Below are 20,005 nucleotides of genomic sequence, written 5' to 3'. Positions count from 1 at the left end.
CTGCGAAAAGCTCCATCTCAAAAAAAAAAAAAAAGAGGGATACAGCAAAAGAACTGTTTACCTTGAATTCTCATAGATGGGAAATCATCAATCCCATCTATGGTTTGGGATTTCTTCAGTTTGATTTCTAGTGTGTGCTAGATTTTGAGTCATTTCTGATCAGTTGTTTTCAAGAAAATTGGTATTTTTAGGGTTGCATTGGATGATTATGGAGTTTTAATGAACTATTGTATGACATGTCAGAACAGCTTAACAAATACAACTTCTGTTTAAAGACAGTCTTTTCCAAGCCTAAGTTCATTTTGCATTAAAATGTAGACAGTAAGATTGGAGTATGACTAATGTGCAAAGTAAATTTATTATTCCCAGTTGTGTGTAATGATTTTTCAAAGCCAAATTGTGGCTCTGCACAGTGGCTCACACCTGTAATCCCAGCACTTTGGGAGACTGAGGCAGGCAGATCGCCTGAGGTCAGGAGTTTGAGACCAGCATGGCCTACATGGTGAAATCCTGTCTCTACTAAAACTACAAAAATTAGCTGGGCGTGGTGATGGGCACCTGTAATCCCAGCTACTCAGGAGACTAAGGCAGGAGAATCGCTTGAACCTGGGAGGTGGAGTTTGCAGTGAGCTGAGATCACGCCACTGCATTCCAGCTAGGGCGACAGAGCAAGACTCTGTCTCAAAAAAAAAAAAAAAACTTTAAATTAACATTTAAGTGTAAGTCTATGATGGAAATTAGTTTTCATTGATAGTTTAGTATAATTAATATAATATAAAGCCCCCTGTTATTTCCTCCTCCTCACATACTATGTTAAAATTATTGGATTAGGCATGAACTTTATTCAAGCAATTCTCCTGCCTCAGCCTCTCGAGTAGCTGGGTTTACAGTCACCTGCCACTGTGCCTGGCTAATTTTTGTATATTTAGTAGCATTTCACCGTGTTGGCCAGGCTGGTCTCGAACTCCTGACCTCAGATGATCTGCCTGCCTCAGCCTCCCGAAGTGCTGAGATTACAGGCGTGAGCAACTGCACCTGGCCCAGATATCTGGTTTGACCCCCTCCCCTCCCCTCCCATCCCCACAACCTCTGCCTCCCAGGTTCAAGCGATTCTCCTGCCTCAGCCTCCTGAGTAGCTGGAATTACAGGCATGCGCCACCACGCCTGGCTGATTTTTGTATTTTTAGTAGAGACAGGGTTTCTCCATATTGGCCAGCCTAGTCTCGAACTCCTGACCTCAGGTGATCCACCTGTTTCAGCCTCCCAAAGTGCTGGGATTACAGGCATGAGCCCCTGCGCCCGGCTGGCCTACTTTCTGAAATTCTTCAATTCCCTTTCCCTTTTTTCTGTAACTGCCAACTGTTCCTAAAATTATTCTTTAAACTTGATTGGACTGTAATGCCCAAGGTTACAGACAGCTACATTAGTCGTTTAACAATTTATGTGATATATTTTTATATGTTTAAGATTTGAACTGTAGAATTAACTGGTAGTTAGCATGTAGTCATATAATACAAATATAGTGTCACAGAATATCAACTATTTTGGACTTCCTGGTGTGAAATATTTAAAGGGCCCCTTTCATGCATCTGTAGAAAGTTTTAATGGAGCAATCAGAGAAGAATTAACTAGGAAGGTCAGATGGGTGGATATAACTTTTCCTCCCTGACATCAAGATTGCTTTGAACAGAGAGAATTATTAAATACCAACATGCTTCCTTTACTTGGCAAGGAACCTTTGAGTGGTTTTTCTTCTCTAGTGCAAACAGTAGTTTGACTAATTAAATAGAAGTAGCAATTAATATTAATATAGTAACTGAGAAAGTTTGAATGAAATCTAGAAGGTTTCTTGCCTTTATTTTGTCTTAATAAAAAGCAACTAATAAGATTAATATTAGAAGGATTTTTAAAAATTAAAGTTATCTCCTATTTGAAACCATATGTTTAACCAGTTTGTGCAGTTCCCGCTTAAATCACTACATAAATTTAGTTACTCCCAATCTCTATTTAAATATTTTAATAATATCTTTTAAATTGAATTCAGCAGTGAAAGGAAATTGGACATTAAATCTTTAGCACTTACACATGAGAAGGTATAAGAATCTACCATATTAACATTGGTATTTGGTATGTCATTTGGGGGTCATTTACCAGATGTGCCCATATTTATAATAGTACCATCATGCGAGTAATGTGGGCACTAACTGTAAAGCTAAGCAGATATGGCATCTGTACCACTCACCAGATAAATATATCCTCTGAGAAAATGCTTAGATTTTCCTGTGTGTGTCTGTGTGTGTGATTACATGTTCTTAGCATTCTCAAAAGTATATATGGTAAAATCATTGTAGAATATCTTACCAAGTTTAAAAATATATATGTAAAACCTATCAAGATTTACTTGAGACTATCTTATATCTCAATAAATATCCCATTGTGGTGATATTTTTTAAAAATCTGTACTCAAATAGTGTTTCAGTGGCTTTTACATAAAGTACCTTTCTAAGTAAACATTCTAAGAAATGAAAAATAATTTAAAGTATAGTCATGAACTGCATAGTATGTGACCATGGTTCCATATACAATACTATATTTCTACCATACCTTTCTTATGTTTAGATGTATGAACACTTTCTATTGTGTTATAGTTGCCTACAGTATCCAGTATAGTGACATGATGTACAGATTTGAAGTCAAGGAGTGATAGGCTATACCTTATAACCTAGGTATGTAGTAGGCTAAGTAGGTTTGTGTAAGTACACTCTATGATGTTTGCACAATGACAAAATTGCCTAATGCCCTAATGCAGTCTGTCATTAAGAAATGTGTGACTATATTTAGAAAATAAGCCAATTGGAAATAGAATGCCAAAAACTGTGCCATTTCTTTTTTTAGTTGATCTCACCTCTTTAAAAAGAAGTCCAACTTGTCCCTTTTGTCCTTTTGTAATTAAGAAATTTAGGTCTTGATTAACATACTGTTACACAAGATATTTCTAGTACAATAAATGAGGTTGAAGAGAAAATTCAGCATAATCAATACAGATAGAACTTAAATGACTTGCAGTATGTCTTGATTTTTTTTAAGTTAAAAAGAAACATTTGAAAGGATTAAGGTATATCAAATCCAAAATGTGTATTACATTTACATTTGAACCAGCTACTTTGTACCCAGTAATCACTAGTTAGTTGAAGACATTTACATGAACATGTAAATACTCACCTTGTTCCACTCTTAGTACACCAACTTATCATTTGGGTAGGTGTTGTCTCTGGTTTTAAACTAAGTTTACTGAAAATAAAATTTTTTCAGTATATTCTCTTTTTCACTGATTATCAAAAGTAATGCATGCTCAATTTGGTGGAAAACAAGTGATTTGCCATAATTTAGACACATCAAGTATTAATCTGCTGAATATCTTTTTAAAATACATTTTCTACATATTCTATGAATGTAGTTACTTAAGCATTTATTATGTGGCCAATCTTTTTCAGGTTTTTAGATATGACTTCATTTGTTTGGATTTTTCTGGGTTTTATTCATTTCTTTATGTATGTTGATAAACTGCTTTTCACCTAAGATCTCACGACCATTTTCTTATGATAGTTGGTATTCTTTTATAATGCTTTTCATTGCTTTATAATCTTTTTTTTTTTTTCATTGCTTTATAATCTTACATTGGGTGGCTGTATTATAATTTAGCCAGTTAGTCCCTTGTTTTCTAGACGTTCTTTTTTTATTTTTCCAAAATTTTGTAGCACAATAGCATCTTTTAAAGCTTTTTCAGTTTGGTAAGAGAAAACAATATTTCATTTTATTTTGCATTGATGATTGAGTTTGAACACTTCATATTTTTATAGGCCAGTTGTTACTATCTGTTCATGTTCTTTGTTTGTTAGGAGTATTCATCCTTATTGATATTCTAAAACTGTGCATTATAGATAATAACTCTTTGTCATGTATTTACATATTTTATTGTACTTTGCCATTGCTTTGATGTTGTGTGTATTAGAATTCTTCATGCAAAAGTTTGTCTTAATGTGATCTAGATTAAATTTTTTTGTCAAAGAAAATTTCCATTTGTTGTTTAAGTACTGTCTAGTTTAGCTGTATTTTCTTGTTCACAATATTGCTTTGGGAAATAACATGTTCCCAGCTGGTGACTGTAAATAACCTCCTTGCTGCCCTGAAAAGGCAGATGGAAATGGCTCATTTATAATGACAGTTCTCATGTGGGAATCTTGAAGGATAGCACTTGTTGTGAAAATCAGCAGTCTTCCACATGCAGCAATTTTTGGTAGAGTCTTATTTATATTCCTTTAGAATATAAATTTAGATAGAAGTTATCTGGGAAAATGCTTAACTATAGAAAATGAATGTGGAATTTGGTATGAGTATCATACATATAGATATGGATAGTCCTAGGAGAGAGAAACATTTTCTAAATAAAGAGATTTTTAATTTTTGAGACAGTTTTCAAAGTTGAAGATCACATTTCTTTTTTTTTCTTTCTTTTTTTTTTTTTTGTGAGACAGAGTCTCGCTCTGTCGCCCAGGCTGGAGTGCAGTGGCCAGATCTCAGCTCACTGCAAGCTCTGCCTCCCGGGTTTACGCCATTCTCCTGCCTCAGCCTCCGGAGTAGCTGGGACTACAGGCACCCGCCACCGCGCCCGGCTAGTTTTTTGTATTTTTTAGTAGAGATGGGTGGGGTTTCACCATGTTAGCCAGGATGGTCTTGATCTCCTTACCTCGTGATCCACCCGTCTCGGCCTCCCAAAGTGCGGGGATTACAGGCTTGAGCCACTGCGCCCGGCCGAAGATCACATTTCTTAAAGTACCAGTAAAAGCATAGTATGTGGCACTTTAAAAGATTAGAGAGAAAAAACATTTTCAGAGAAAGACAACTTCTATTTGTAAAACAGTTACATGCATCTTTCCATTCTTTGCTCCCAGTATTCTTAAGCTACTCATGTTGAAATCAAAATCCCTGTAATATGGATGGAGAGGAATACTATTTGCGATAGATAAGTTATGAACATCATATAATTTCTGTTTTGGTGATAGAAGGAGGATAATTATCTGAATTACTAAATACAGGATATGTCAAAAATAACATTTCTTACCAGTTTGAAGTTATGATCTACAGCTTTTATCCTCAACGTGTATTTTCTTTGTAGCCTAGACTGAATAAGATTTGAAAATCCCTAACACCGCCAGGCACGGTGGTTCATCCCTGTAATCCCAGCACTTTGGGAGGCTGAGGCAGGCAGATCACCTGAGGTCGGGAGCTCGAGACCAGCCTGGCGAACATAGCAAAACCCCATCTCTATTAAAAATAAAAAAAATTAACTGGGCATGGTGGCGGGCGCCTGTAATCCCAGCTACTCGGGAGGCAGAGGGTGGAGAATCGCTGGAACCTGGGAGGCGGAGGTTGCAGTGAGCTGAGAGCGTGCCATTGCACTCTAGCCTGGATGACAAGAGTGGAACTCCGTCTCAAAAAAGAAAAAAAGAAAAGAAAATCCTTAACTCCTAACTTGTTTGGTATAATAAGTTATATATCGATGTTTATTTACTGCTTAAATGAAGCAAATTAAAATAATCTTTAATTTTTAAATCCCTTAATGTTGTATTAATTGATTGATTATCATTCTGTTACCCAACAGTATACTTGACCAATGTTTTTAACATGAAGGAACTTTACAGAAAACAAACTTATGAATACTAAGCAGCAACTGTTTGAAGCATTCATTTACTTGCTAGATTTTATTAATATGTGTGCTTGTTTAAATGGTTTAAACATATAACTCATTGAACTTTTGTGTTCCTTGTCACATTTTATCACAATGTTTGTAACTTTAAGGAAGAGAAAACCAGATCACTGTGATACTCTCTTTTAGATGAAGTAAAAATTAGACTAAGCTGTAGTGTTGATAGAATTGAAGCACCTTCACATTGGTTGGCATTAGTCAACTGGTGAGGGAGGATATATATATATATGTGTGTGTATGAGCATGTACATCTGTGCTGAAGCAAAGAGGAATTAGTTATGCCTGCTGATAGTTACCTACAGTAAATGTGCATTAAACAGAAATACCAAGTACACACATATCAGAAACTGATTTGTTCCTTTTATTACTGTTGGCCATATATTAGGAAGGGGAGATGGTTCTAGTTTAATTAACCCAGTTGAGTGTAGCAGATGGGGCAGAATGTCTTGCAGCGATAAGACAATTCAGAAATGGCACCAGATGTTGGAAGCTGTCCCTGGTGGTGTTTGAGTGCAGCCCAGATGTTCCAGTCCCACCTGGCTAGTTTCTAAGCACTGCAGGCTAAGCAGCTGTGATGTAACCTATATAATGTTCACATAACACTAAAAGCACCATAATTGAACTGCTGTAGACTTCTAAGTTGTGACTATTAAGAGGTGAAATCTTTAAGGACAGACAAAAGTAAGGACAACTATTTAAAGTTTCAGATATTGGGCTATTTCACTACCTAAACTGAGAAAAAAAGGAGTATTACTTGAAATAATGTTATAATTGAAATTATAGGTAAAAGTAAATATTCTTACCCATGTAGTATTTACAAATATAATTTTATGTCAGAATGTAATGTTACACACACAGAGGTTGATTTGCAGACTTATAATTTGGGTCTTACCCTTTTAAAAACACCTATCTAGAAGTAGCAAAAAAGCTATTTTTTTTTTCCATGCGTTAAAATTACAAAACACAAGTATTTACTCTTTTATGGAGTAAACACTACGGGGGGAAAACATCCACCAAAACTATTGTATTGATATTTCTCCCTCTCTCTGCTTAAAATAATTTTTTTGTTTTGTTTTGTTTTTTGTTTTTTTGAGACAGTGTCTCACTGTGTCACCCAGTCTGGAGTGCAGCAATCTCGGCTCACTGCAGCCGCTGCCTCCTGGGCTCAAGCAATCCTCCCACCTCAGCCTCCTGAGTAGCTGGGGCTACAAGCACGTGCCACCATGCTCAATTTAATATTTTAAGGTTTTGTAGAGACGAGGTCTCACTATATTGCCCAGGCTGATCTCTCAACTCCTGGGCTCAAGCAATTCCCCCGCCTCATCGTTCCAAAGTGCTGGGATTTACAGACATGAGCCACCACACCAGACTCTAAAATGATTTTATACAAGTGGACTTTATCTTTCTAACTTTTTATTTTTAAAAATTCCAAACGTACAGAAAATTTGCCCCATTTTCTTTATCTCTCTCTCTGGTTCTTTTTTATTTGTTTGTTGTGTACTGTTTGTTTCATCCGTATCATTTGAGAGGAAGTCGCAATCATGACATTTTGCCCCTAAAATACTTCAACCTATATTTCTTTACAAGGACATTCTCCTTTACGATCGTGATATAATCATACTTGGGATTTAACATTAAAACAGTATTAATGCTAATATACAGACCACATTCAGATTTCCCCAGTGTCTCAATTCTGTCATTTCAGGATAGCAATTAGAAAAAAATTTGGGGTCCAATCAAAGATCCTGCATTTTATTTACTTGTTTTGTGAATATCTTATTCCCCAGCAGCATTTTACTCAGGTTTTAGAATCCATCGAAGACTCTTATAAAGAGCATAATTGGCTGGATAAGTTGTATTCTTTCTACATTATGCTCGTGAAATATTAGATAATTTTAACCACAGATACAGTGTCATTTATCTTACTAGATACGGGACTGAGGAACAGAAAAGAGTCTATGGTAGCTCATAGGGAACATAGTGACATGAAAATCTAGGTCAACAGACTAGCTTTTATGAGGCATCTGGGCCTCTAATATTAGGTACTTTTTGTGGCACTAAAATGCCTCCAGAAATTATTTACAATTGTTCTCTAGTTCTAACAGTTTTACCTTTTTCTTAACTTCTAGGAGGATCAGCTGATTTATTCGGAGGATTTGCTGACTTTGGCTCAGCTGCTGCATCAGGCAGTTTCCCTTCCCAAGGTATGATTCTATTTGATTGGCCAGAAGTCTGGGGTGGTAAAAAGGTTATTAAAAACAACTCCCATTCCCCCCAAGTCAGCTTCTTTCTGTCATTTTTCTACTTGTAGTATTCATAATTCATAATTCCTAAAGAACTTATTCACAAGGTGTTTTATTGGGCAGATGCCTTAAATGTGCCAAATGAATTATTTTGGTCACAGACTACTCCAGTACATCTAAAGAAAATTGCCCGTATTCATAGGTGACTCTTGTTTAGCTTTTTTGAAAGGGAAAGGAGGATGTGAGTCTCTCTAACTAATCTCATTTTGTTTAATAGCAGCAAGAATATCATGGTTTATGTTTAGTTTAGCTTATGATTTTCATGAATGAAAGTTAGGGACATGGGGATCAGACCAACTATCTTACTGAAATGTATTCCTTTTTTAATTTAGATATGTTAAAAGTATTTATGTGAAAAATAACCGAACTTCGTTTTGACATATCCTAAAATAATGAGCAGTTGAACCTCAGGCAAAACTTTCTCATTCTTTATTAGAATAGAATTTTAAAACAAAAAGCAGCATTCAAACAGGATATGGACTTAAACATCAAGGATTGAGGTGAAAGGCCTGTTTCTTTTTTTAATTAATATTTTTATCTTATTACCTACCCCTGCCATATGGTAACTGTTTAACTTTACGAAAGCCTCTGAACCTTCAACTTTTAAAAACTAGGAACTGTGTTACTTGTCTTGGTTCTTTTTGAGGATAGTGTCTATAGAGGTATGTATTAGGTTGGTGCAATTATCGCAGTTACTCTTGCACCAACCTAATAAAATAGGGGCTACATTCATTAAGTGTCTTTTTAATTTTTTTTAAGGTTGTGAACTGAAGAGGTTGTGTTATTTGTTTTATAAAATCTGGTCAGTCTGAAGTTTGAGAGAGAATATTTTTAAAATTTAGCTATGAGAATCTTAAACATGAGGTGAGGCAGGGAGAAAAGATGTAATTTAACTGAGCTAGTGTTGTTACTGATCACAAGTCAAATATTGCCGTTATATTAAACTGGATTAAAATTTATATTTAGTAATATTTAGTAATATCTGGTTAGGTTTGTGAGGAGTTAGGAAAAAAGATACATAGCTTGTAAAATGGTTTGGGGTTATTTTGACAACTTATTTTTGTAAATTCCAAGTATTTTCCAGAAACTAGAATTGTTGAGTGATTTTCTGCTTCATTTTTAAAGTGTGATTATGCCCTCTAAGGGTTGATGCCTTACTTTAAGGCAAACCAAAGTGGAAGGTAAACATTACCCTTATTTTACAGCTTCCCTGTCTAATTCTCAAAGTTTTTATGTATATAAAGTTGCCTACTTTGCAAATAATTTGAATATGTTAATGTTGCCTAAGTGATACATCTCTTCATCTGTATGCATGTGATTAATATGACCTGACCACCATTATGCAGGGGGCTGAAACCATTGCAACAATGATTAATCATTTCTGAACAATACATGCCCCACTAGAAATCTTTTCCTCCCGTGATTAATCATTTCAGATATGAAGTTTTCAGGTGGGGCAACACATTTTGCCCCCGTTTCCATTCATATTCTGCATTATAGATCAAACAAATAGAAAATCAGCATAAAGTTTACATTGATCCAACAGCCTTACTTAGTTTAAATTGTTTAATATCTAGAACTAATTGTAAAACTCTTAATGCGGTCTCTTTAAAAAAAATAAAAAAAGAAGATCAAAGACATGTATTAGTAAAACCCTGAGGTAAAGAATATTAGTCCAATTCTTATATTAAATTGTTAGTAGAACTTGGAGTTTCTAAGTGAATTATTTTCTCTTTCAAGGGTGCTTACATTTTAATGTGGTAATGGAAGAATGTATTTTTAAAGACTTCACATTATTATTCTCTTGATATTTAGCATAATGAGACATGATATTGTAGTGGTTGGTCACTTTTTAGGCTAGACAAAATGTATTTCCAAGTTGTAAATGAACATGGAGTGCAAAGAGATGGTGTTAATTAACTTGGAAGGTACATACTTACTATTTGCTTTCAGATGACAGTTTTTATGTAGCTCTTTCTTCACCTTTTGCTTTTTCAAATTCCATTTATTCATATTTATCTATTTGTTCCTTTCAATATAAGAATTGATTAGAGGTTAATTGATAAGACTATAGCGATTAAGAGTATGGATTTTAGGCATTCAACCTTACACTTGCAAAGTATAGTGATAGGGTTTTGCTTGTTTCTGGCTTGGTTGTGTTTTTTAATATTACATGAGTTTTCTTCCTCTCTTTTATTGTAAATAAACAGTCCCAGTTGAAGCAGGCAATGTGCTAAGGTTATAGCCCTTGTGTTGTCAGTAGAAGTATGGCCAAATAAGTGAGAAATTCTTTTTTTTTCTTAGACGGAGTCTTGCTCTGTCACCCAGGCTGGAGTGCAGTGGCACAATCACTGCAGCCTCCACCTCCTGGGTTCAACCAATTCTCGTGCCTGAGCCTCCCGAGTAGCTGGGACTACAGGCGCGAGTCACAATTCCCAGCTAATTTTTTTGTATTTTTAGTAGATACTGGGTTTCACCGCGCTAGCCAGGATGGTCTCAATCTCCTGACCTTGTGATCTACCTGCTCGGCCTCCCAAAGTCCTAGGATTACAGGCGTGAGCCACCAGGCCTGGCCATTTTTTTTGTGGTAAATTCAGTATGTCACCTATAGAGCTGCCAAGAGATGGATTTTCCTTTATATTTGGAAGGATTTTTTTTTCTTTGCCACCTTGTTAACTCTCGTGTAATATTCATGAGGAAGAATACTGTCCAGATGGAGATGGTACCTGCAGATGTTAATCTGGGTGGACTCAGATCAGCTCTAATTTGTTTCAGTTCATAGATTGCTATATTCGTTCTGTGCATTTCATGAAGTTTCTTACCCTTAGAGTTATTTCTGTCTTAGTAACAGCAGCAAGTGGGAATGGAGACTTTGGTGACTGGAGTGCCTTCAACCAAGCCCCATCAGGCCCTGTTGCTTCCAGTGGCGAGTTCTTTGGCAGTGCCTCACAGCCAGCGGTAGAACTCGTTAGTGGCTCACAATCAGCTCTAGGCCCACCTCCTGCTGCCTCGAATTCTTCAGACCTGTTTGATCTTATGGGTTCATCCCAGGCAACCATGACATCTTCCCAGAGTATGAATTTCTCTATGATGAGCACTAATACTGTGGGACTTGGTTTGCCTATGTCAAGATCACAGGTAAGTTGTCTGGTTCCCTTGGAAGTTGTTACTTATCATCTTTGAGATGCTCTAACTCATCTAATAATAGATTAGTGTAAAACAGAAAAATAGGCAAGTCCTTTTTATGTGTATGAATACGTGTCTGTGTGTATATATATATATACATGCATCTGCACATTTCATTTACCTTAAACTCTTTCCCCTAGCATAGTCATTTGCATTCTGGAAGGCAAGACCTTCTCCCCCATCTTGTAGTCACTGTAAAGCCAAGCATGGTGCCTTTGTACAGAGGAGGAACATGGCAAAAATTTATTCTTATAACAAATTGGTGTTTGATAGTTTTTTTAAATTGTCTTTAAGAAAAAGAAATAGGCCAGGCGCAGTGGTTCACCCCTATAATCCCAGCACTTTGGAAGGCTGAGGTGGGTGGATCACGAGGTCGGGAGATCAAGACCATCCTGGCTAACACAGCAAAACCCCGTCTCTACTAAGAATACAAAAAATTAGCCAGGTGTGGTGGCGGGCACCTGTAGTCCCAGCTACTCCGGAGGCTGAGTCAGGAGAATGGCGTGAACCTGGGAGGCAGAGCTTGCATTGAGCCAAGATCGCACCACTGCACTTCAGCCTGGGTGACAGAGTGAGACTCTGTCTCATTTTAAAAAAAAAAAGGAAAAGACATAGAGATATTGTTTCACTCATGGCAAGTATCTGTTTAGTAAAATTTCTGGTCATGTCCCTAAAGAAATATCACTGATTGGTTGTAAATAATCAGTGCTAATATGGAAAATTATTCTGTCAAATGGTGAATGTTCTTCCCAATTCTGGACCTGCTGTACATTATGTAAGTGTTTTATAGGCTCATCTTTCAACTTTCATTTTCTTAAAGAAAACTAAAATGGGAGCTTCTTAATTCACTATTTTATTTATAGTTAAATCCAAATTACCTAGTACTAGCTTAGAATTCAAACAAGTGCAGGCTTGGAAAATATGTGTCTGAGTGGTACCAGGAACTTGCTATTTTTGACTCAAACTATTGAGAATATGTGTTTATGATGCTAATTACTCATTTTAATGTGTAGATTCTTGTCTTTGGGGTATTAGGATGAAGGAAAAGAAGAAAGAAGCAGAAAGGTGACTGCTCTGTGTGTAACAGAAATAAGACCTAATGTATGAGTTAAGCATAAAGCCAGTCTACTTTATTTGCAGTCTTAATTGTAACTGTCGTAATTCTTTGCATTGGTACATTTTTAATTATTCTTCCTCTTCTTGTTCCTTTTTTCTGTCCTTTTTACAGTTATCCTCAGTAACCATTAGGAACCTCTGCTTCTTTCTCCTGAATTTCTTCTTTCTCCTACATTGGTCCATATACATCAAGTTCATTTAGTGTTGCTCACTTTAGGTAGTAAAAGTATACACAGAGCAGGGAAATGTCAGTCAGGATATGTGAAATATAAATTGCTTTTTCATGGTTTTGCCTTATATCCTTGTATAATGTGAGATGTCATATCCTGAATTCTCTGTTTTGTTGTGTTGTTTTGAAACAGTCTTACTCTGTCGCCCAGGCTGGAGTGCAGTGGCACGATTTCTGCTCACTGCAACCTCCACCTCCTCGGTTCAAGCGATTCTCCTGCCTTAGCCTCCCAAGTAACTGGGACTACAGGCGTGTGCCACCATGCCTGGCTAATTTTGTATTTTTAGTAGAGATGGGGTTTCATCCTGTTGGCCACGCTGGTCTTGAACTTCTGACCTCAGGTGATCCGCCCACCTTAGTCTCCCAAAGTGCTGGGATTACAGGCGTAAATCACCGCGCCTGGCCTCTGAATTCTGTTTTGAAAGGATAAATTTCCACTTGTGTATCTCCTTAAAGCTATACTAACCTAAGTTGGTAGTTCCCCTGGGCATTTGCCAGGAATGGTGGCTTCTAGACTTTGAGTGTTGGGAGAATAATTGTTAGTGTAGGTAAATTGTTGGTTTTATCCACCTCAAATCTGATTGGGACTTCAGAGGAACCTCTTTGGGAAGCTAATGATTCAGGGTATTGAAGGCATTAGGATAGAACATTTGTGGTTCTCTTTGTTTCAGAAGTGCATTGTTGTGATTAAATTGCCATCTGATAATTTTTATAGAACAGATGCTTAATTTTTAGAGCACTTTTCTATTTTCCAGCCTTTGCAAAATGTTAGCACAGTGCTGCAGAAGCCTAATCCTCTCTATAATCAGAATACAGATATGGTCCAGAAATCAGTCAGCAAAACCTTGCCCTCCACTTGGTCTGACCCCAGTGTAAACATCAGCTTAGACAACTTACTACCTGGCATGCAGCCTTCCAAACCCCAGCAGCCGTCACTGAATACAATGATTCAGCAACAGAGTAAGTTACCTTAAGACGTCCCACTTCTTTGTGTACTTGCAGTCTTTTGCCTTAATGCCAGGACTACTACAAACTATGAAATAAAAATACATCACATAAATTGTAACTAACAGCTAACCAAATGCCTGTTCACTTAAGATATTTTCACATAATATTTACTGGATATTCCTCCTGGCACATTGAATTACTTTATATTCTATTCTTGGCCTGATAACATTTATTGTATTGTGGAGAGTTTTGAGGACCTGATCACTAAAACAAAAATTTGCTATACAGATTTTTAAAAAAAAAATATAGGCAAATATGATGGACAAACAAAAATCGTCTGATTCTGCCATTGAGGGGTAATCACCATTCATACATATTTCTATCTTTTCTTTTTTCTTTTTTTTTGAGATGGAGTTTTGCTCTGTCGCCCAGACTGGAGTGCAGTGGCGCAATCTTGGCTCACTGCAGCGTCCACCTCCCAGCTGTAAGCGATTCCTTGCCTCAGCCTTCTGAGCAGCCAGGATTACAGGACATGTGCCACCACACCCAGCTAATTTTTGTATTTTTAGTAGAGACAGGGTTTCACCATGTTGGCCGGGCTGGTTTTGAACTCTTGACCTCAAGTGATCCACCTGCCTTGGCCTCCCAAAGTGCTGGGATTACAGGTGTGAGGCACCACGCCCAGCCGCTTTCCATCTTTTCTAAGCATATTTTTAATACTTAGGATCATTCTCTCTATGTTGGTTTGTTTCTTGCTGTTCTTATTCAACATTAAGTCATCATTTTCCCTGTGTGGAGTAATATTCTTAGGAAAAATGATTGTTAGCGCTTGATAGTTATCATATTAGTGTATGATTTCCCTTGCTAATTATTTCAGTTGTTTCCAGCTATTTGTTATTATAAATCAAGATTTTATATAAATCTTCATACTTCGGTTTTTTTCCTTAATAGAATGTTCTAAAAATAAGTCAATGGATATAAATTTTTAAAACATTTTTGTATAAATCTTCATACTTCTGATTTTTTTAATAGAATGTTCTAAAAATAGAATATGTCAAAGGATATAAACTTTTTTAAGATTTTTGATACACACTAGTTCTTGACAACTTGTTAAGTAGGATTTAACAGAAGGTTTTGTAGGAATGTTTTTAAGTTGGCTGTTTTTCCCCAGTCTACTCTTACTGTTTCTACATCTCTGGGGAACCACAGCCAATAGTCACTGAATATATTTCTCAAGAGGAACCAGTGCAGAGTAATTGACTTCTAATAAAATCACTGTAAAGGAATTTTAATGGGGCTAAAGAAGTACAGATGCTCAAGAAGTTATTAGTTCTGTGCTCTGTGAACCTAAGAATTTATTGTGGTAAAGTTCTTCTGTTTTCTTCCGGTAGATATGCAGCAGCCTATGAATGTGATGACTCAAAGTTTTGGAGCCGTGAACCTCAGTTCTCCATCGAACATGCTTCCTGTCCGACCCCAAACTAACACTTTGATAGGGGGACCCATGCCTATGAGCATGCCCAATGTGGTGACTGGCCCCATGGGAATGGCCCCTCTTGGAAATACTCCAATGATGAACCAGAGCATGATGGGCATGAACATGAACATAGGGATGTCCGCTGCTGGGATGGGCCTGACGGGCACAATGGGAATGGGCATGCCCAACATAGCCATGACTTCTGGAACTGTGCAACCCAAGCAAGATGCCTTTGCAAATTTCGCCAATTTTAGCAAATAAGAGATTGTAAAAGAAGCAGATTGAAGAATTTTTAGCTGTGGAGATAGGTGATGTCGGGATGGAAAATGCTAATCAACTACCCTTTCTTTTATCAATTAATTAAAATCTACATAAAGAACCAAAAAGGCTGTTTTATAAAAGTGAAATATCCAGTATTTCAGAGGGCCAGGCAAGAGCACTTCAGATGAGGCAGTCAGAATCATTTTTTTTCCAGTGAGGATAGACCACAAGTGGGTGGTGAGGCCATTGAAAGCCTTTATCAACTGAGGAGCCCATTTAACAGCATAATTTGTGGGAAGATTGGAATAGGGCTGAATAAATGTGTTTGAATCTCTAATTTTATACTTTCTTTTCCTGAGGAACTTGATTTTTCTGTCCCTGGATCGCCTTGTCATAATTGGGTCTGTTCCTTTTACTACCACTCTTGAGTCCATATATGAAATCATTAAAGTTGGATGATCAGTTTTTTATAAAAATATATATTTTTGTCCAAAAAAGGCATACATATGTGATTATGGCTAAATCAAAGGTAACTGGAATGTATATACTTTTGCTAATGTTCCAGCAACACTGCTATTATACTATCCAAATTTTTATTGTAACGAAACCTCTTTAAGCAATTGGTGATCGCTATGGGACTTTTCCCACGTCTTCTGCTGTAATTATCCTGTGCAGAACTAGGAAAATTTTTTTTTCAGGACTGCTCTATGGTTTCCTTTAAAAGAAAAAAAACTTCTGTTTGTTTTTAGTTATCATTATTTACAATTTGCAGTGATTAACTTGGCAAGGCTTCCTTCCGTGTTTATCCCTGTAGCCATCCTTTAAGTCAGGAACACTCAAAAGAGAAAAATATTTATTTTTTGGGGGGAGTGTCTGAAAAGGTAAAAATCCATTAAAACCTTAAGTTAAATATAAATGTTACAACTCAAATGTTTGCTTTTAGATTTTATACAGTATTTGTTTCGTTTTGGTTTTGAGTGTATATAATACAGCATTAGCAGTATGGTTCCAGTAGCGGAGTTAAATATATATTATTAAAGGAGACCTGTAGCAGTCAAAGATTTTATTGATTTAACGACAGAGGAAATTAATTAAAATGTTTTCATTTTTCTGCTGTAATTCTGCATTAAGCTCACATGAAAATCATGATTCTAGAGTTTGGAATGCAAAATTAATTGTTTTACCCTCAAGCTGGGAATATTTTTCAAAATAAATACTATAATATAGATATCAAATTATTGCCTCCCCATGTTATGTTGAAAATTTTTTTATTAAATTGATAAAACTTTATTTCCATTATATTCATAATGGTCTGTTATACATAACATTAAAATGTTCATTAAAATCAATGTTGAACTGCTTTTTCTTTCATTCTGTTAGACATTTGAGACCATTGTATAATTTGGGCAAAGTAATTTTTATAAATAATTTAAAATTATTTAATGACTTCTCTATTCTTTCCTATCAGAGTCTTCTGTTAGGAATTAAAAATGAAGCAGCAAAGATATCCTGACCTGCTCCATTCTTGCTAATGTTCCATCTACAACATTTCTAATTAGGCAGAAATTCATGTACTTCAGCTAAGTGGTAATGAAAAGTGATTCATTTGCTGAATAAGAGATGAGAGAGAGTGTAATTAGCTGACTGCGGTTTTTAATCTTTCAGCAATTCAATGTGTTTAACTTAGTTTGAAAGAATAGGAGCTTTCAAGTGTTGTTACTTCAGAGCAATCAAGCCACCCTCTGGTGGCAGCAGTAGAATATGGTCCCTGATGTTTAAAACCTAGAATCTTAAGTAAATTTTTTCTTTAAGAAGTGTATCTTCACTTTCTCAAATATGTGGCAAATTCTTAGACGAAGTAAATGTTTATCTGAACCTTTGTGTTTTAATTCTTTTTCTAATCAGATTGACCTCTAAAGCATTTCCTGTATCATGCCCTCCTATGTTATCTTTTTTCTTGAACGTCAACTTAAGAGTTTCTTATCAATATTTTTCTTTCAGAGCCCATGAAAGAGAAAAACAACGGTTGTTTCACTGTCTGTCTGTCCAGTGTAATGATTTGTCTCCGAAGGGGTTACTAAGTTATACTTGAAGAAAGGCATAAATACCCCTAAATCATTTGGAGTTGGGAAGAAAATACTCTTCCTTTCTTTCACTATTGGGTTTCCTTCAGCCCATCCTCTATACCCTTTCCTTCTTCAACCAAAGTTTTTCTGCTTGTATCAACTTTTTATTCTGCCTAATGGTGTGAGGGGAAAGTTAATACTGTTCCAGCAATTTTTGTATGGTGAGTCTACACAGCCACTCCAGATTTATTTTTGTCTCCTTCCCTCTAGGGTTTTTTTTTCCCCTCCACTTCTCTGATGTCTTCAAGAACCACATACACTGTTTTTAAATAGTACTTTGGTTAGATGTTTCCTTTTTTTTTTTTTTTTTTTTTTGAATTGCCCTAATCACTAGCTCACTAACGAGTTGAGGCCTATAGTTACGTTTGGAGGGAAGGGTTTGTACTTTTTTTCCCTCAAATATTTATGAAACAGTTTTTCTTTTTGGCAGATGAATTAAAGAATTTGCCATCTTTCTGAACTTTGCACTGTCTCATTTTGAAGATAAAGCATGGTGGTATAGTTTCCTAGCTGAGATATTAGGAAATACAGCTAAATCTATATACTAAGCATGGAGCACACCTTATATTAAGTGGATTTCTGAGGTAAATGCTGTGTGTTTCAGCTCTCCTGGAAGACAGCACTGACTGCATTGTGGAAAGACCATGTGCTGGGAATCTCATTTTAATCACCCACCATCTGTGTGACCTTGATAATTTACCAGACCTCTCTGGGCCCTCATTTTTTCCAAAATGAACTTAAGTCTTGAAATGTTGGATAATTAAATAAATGATGAGATCCACCAGCACTGACATATGTGCAGTACATGTTTTCCTGCCTCCCATTCTTTGTTTGTGTAAATGCTTACATATCAACAACTTTCTTTGTGCCAGTCACTGTGCTAAACACTTCACGTGTCAGTTTACACAGCAGATTCAAAAGTTCGTATTCCTGTTTTATTCCTAAAAGCAAAGTATAGTAAAGAAAGCCTGAGAGACTTGTAAGTTGGTTTCTAATTAAGGGGTTTTACTAGCTGCATGAATTTAACTCCACTTTTTTTTTTTTTCCAACTGTCAAGGAAATTGTAAATGAATTGTTCTGTGAATGTTTTGAGTCATTTCTTGCCACATTGGTTTAGATATGAGGCAGAGAGCTATTAAAGTGGTCTCCTGGTATAGGATTTGCCACACAATTCTCATCAGAATGTTCTCCACTTTTACAAGCTTTAGAGATCAGTTTTTTAATTGATCAACTTGCAGTTTTGTTGACTAGGATCTTGCTATTCTTCTAATACCCAGATGAGCAATCAGATAAAAAGACTAAATGAAATCCATGAAAGGATTTTTTGTTTAACTTACTATGACCTTAATTCCTTTTTTTGTTGTTGAAACAGGGTCTTGCTTTATCACCCAGGCTGGAGTGCAGTGGCACAATCATGGCTCATTGCAACCCCAACCTCTTGGGCGCAAGCAGTCCTCACGCATGAGCCTCCCAAGTAGCTGGGACTACCAGTGTGTGCCACACACCTGGCTAATTTTTTAATTTTAGTAGAGACGGGGTCTCCCTATTTTGCCCAGGCTGGCCTTGAACACATGGGCTCAAGCAATTCGTCCGCCTCAGCCTCCCGAAGTGCTGGGATTACAGGTGTGAGCCATCCTGCCCAGCCTATGACCATAATTCTTGTGTCTTCCTTCTTTGTTAAATGACAGCCTTGTCTAATACATTGTTCTCGGGCAGCCATGAGTAGCTACTGCAGCCCTTTCCTCTGGGCTGCTTACCCCTGTGGGCGGCAAGTCAGCACATGGCCAATTCAAGGCTTACCTTCCCAGGGATTTGAAGCCCCGAAGGGCAAAAGTGGGTTTTGTTTCCTGTTCTTTAAATGTCATTTTAAATAACTGAATTACGAACTATGAAATCCTAGTTTTCCTCTCCCTTTGATTTTTCTTTATTTTTTTTAATAGGAACAAAGTCCCACCATGTTGCCCAAGCTGGTCTCGAACTCCTGAGCTCAAGTGATCCTGCCGCCTTGGCCTCCCAAAGTGTTAGGATTACAAACATGAGTCACCACACCTGGCCTGATTTTTCTTCACTGTACATCCTGCAGTTGTGGTCTTTAAATGCTCCAAGCACACTTTTTTCTACTTTGTAATGAAGTAAGAGTGCTTACAGTTGGTATATGGAGCATTTTGGTCTCAGATCCCTCTTTACACCCTTAAAAACTGAGGACTTCAAGGAGCTGCTGTTTATGTGGGTTGCATCTATCAGTATTTACTGTATTTGAAATATAAAGTGCAAAGCTTTGAAAGTATTAATTGGTTTCACAATAACCCATACGTGTTAACAAACTGCAACTTTATAAGCTATATTTTCCAAAATAAAAATTTCTGAGAACAGCGGCATGGTTTTACATTATTGCGAATCTCTTTCATACCTGACATAATGCCAGGTTGGTGCAAAAGTAATTGTGGTTTTTGGCATTTCAATGGCAAAACTGCAGATACTTTTGCACCAACATAATAGAATGTAGCTGGGCTCTTGTTTCTGCATTCAATCTGCTGTGATAGGTTATTTTGGAGGAAGTTTGTGAAACAAGTCTGGTCTCAGGTAGGTGGC

At 36.7% G+C, this 20,005-nt stretch overlaps 1 protein-coding gene across 5 annotated transcripts in view; it reads left to right on the top strand.

The window, feature by feature from the left end:
* Positions 1-19,788, top strand: part of CLINT1 (clathrin interactor 1) — a 76,531-nt gene extending 56,743 nt beyond the window's left edge. The window contains exons 9-13 of one of the 5 annotated variants that reach the window (XM_021939915.2): positions 7,897-7,971; positions 10,916-11,208; positions 12,292-12,321; positions 13,411-13,561; positions 14,941-19,788. In XM_021939915.2, the coding sequence (XP_021795607.1) occupies positions 7,897-7,971; positions 10,916-11,208; positions 12,292-12,321; positions 13,411-13,561; positions 14,941-15,287 (896 nt within the window). In that variant the 3' untranslated portion in view covers positions 15,288-19,788. Of the gene's footprint in view, positions 1-7,896; positions 7,972-10,915; positions 11,209-12,291; positions 12,322-13,356; positions 13,562-14,940 lie in introns of all 5 variants that reach the window. The other 4 variants (XM_021939916.2, XM_021939914.2, XM_003900446.4 and 1 more) reach the window with 4 other exon arrangements.
* The last annotated feature ends 217 nt before the right edge of the window (positions 19,789-20,005 follow it).

Source organism: Papio anubis, chromosome 5, assembly GCF_008728515.1.
Source record: "Papio anubis isolate 15944 chromosome 5, Panubis1.0, whole genome shotgun sequence".
Classification (NCBI taxonomy): domain Eukaryota; kingdom Metazoa; phylum Chordata; class Mammalia; order Primates; family Cercopithecidae; genus Papio; species Papio anubis.
The sequence above is the reverse complement of the archived record's forward strand: the minus strand, read 5'-3'. Positions and strand labels throughout refer to the sequence as shown.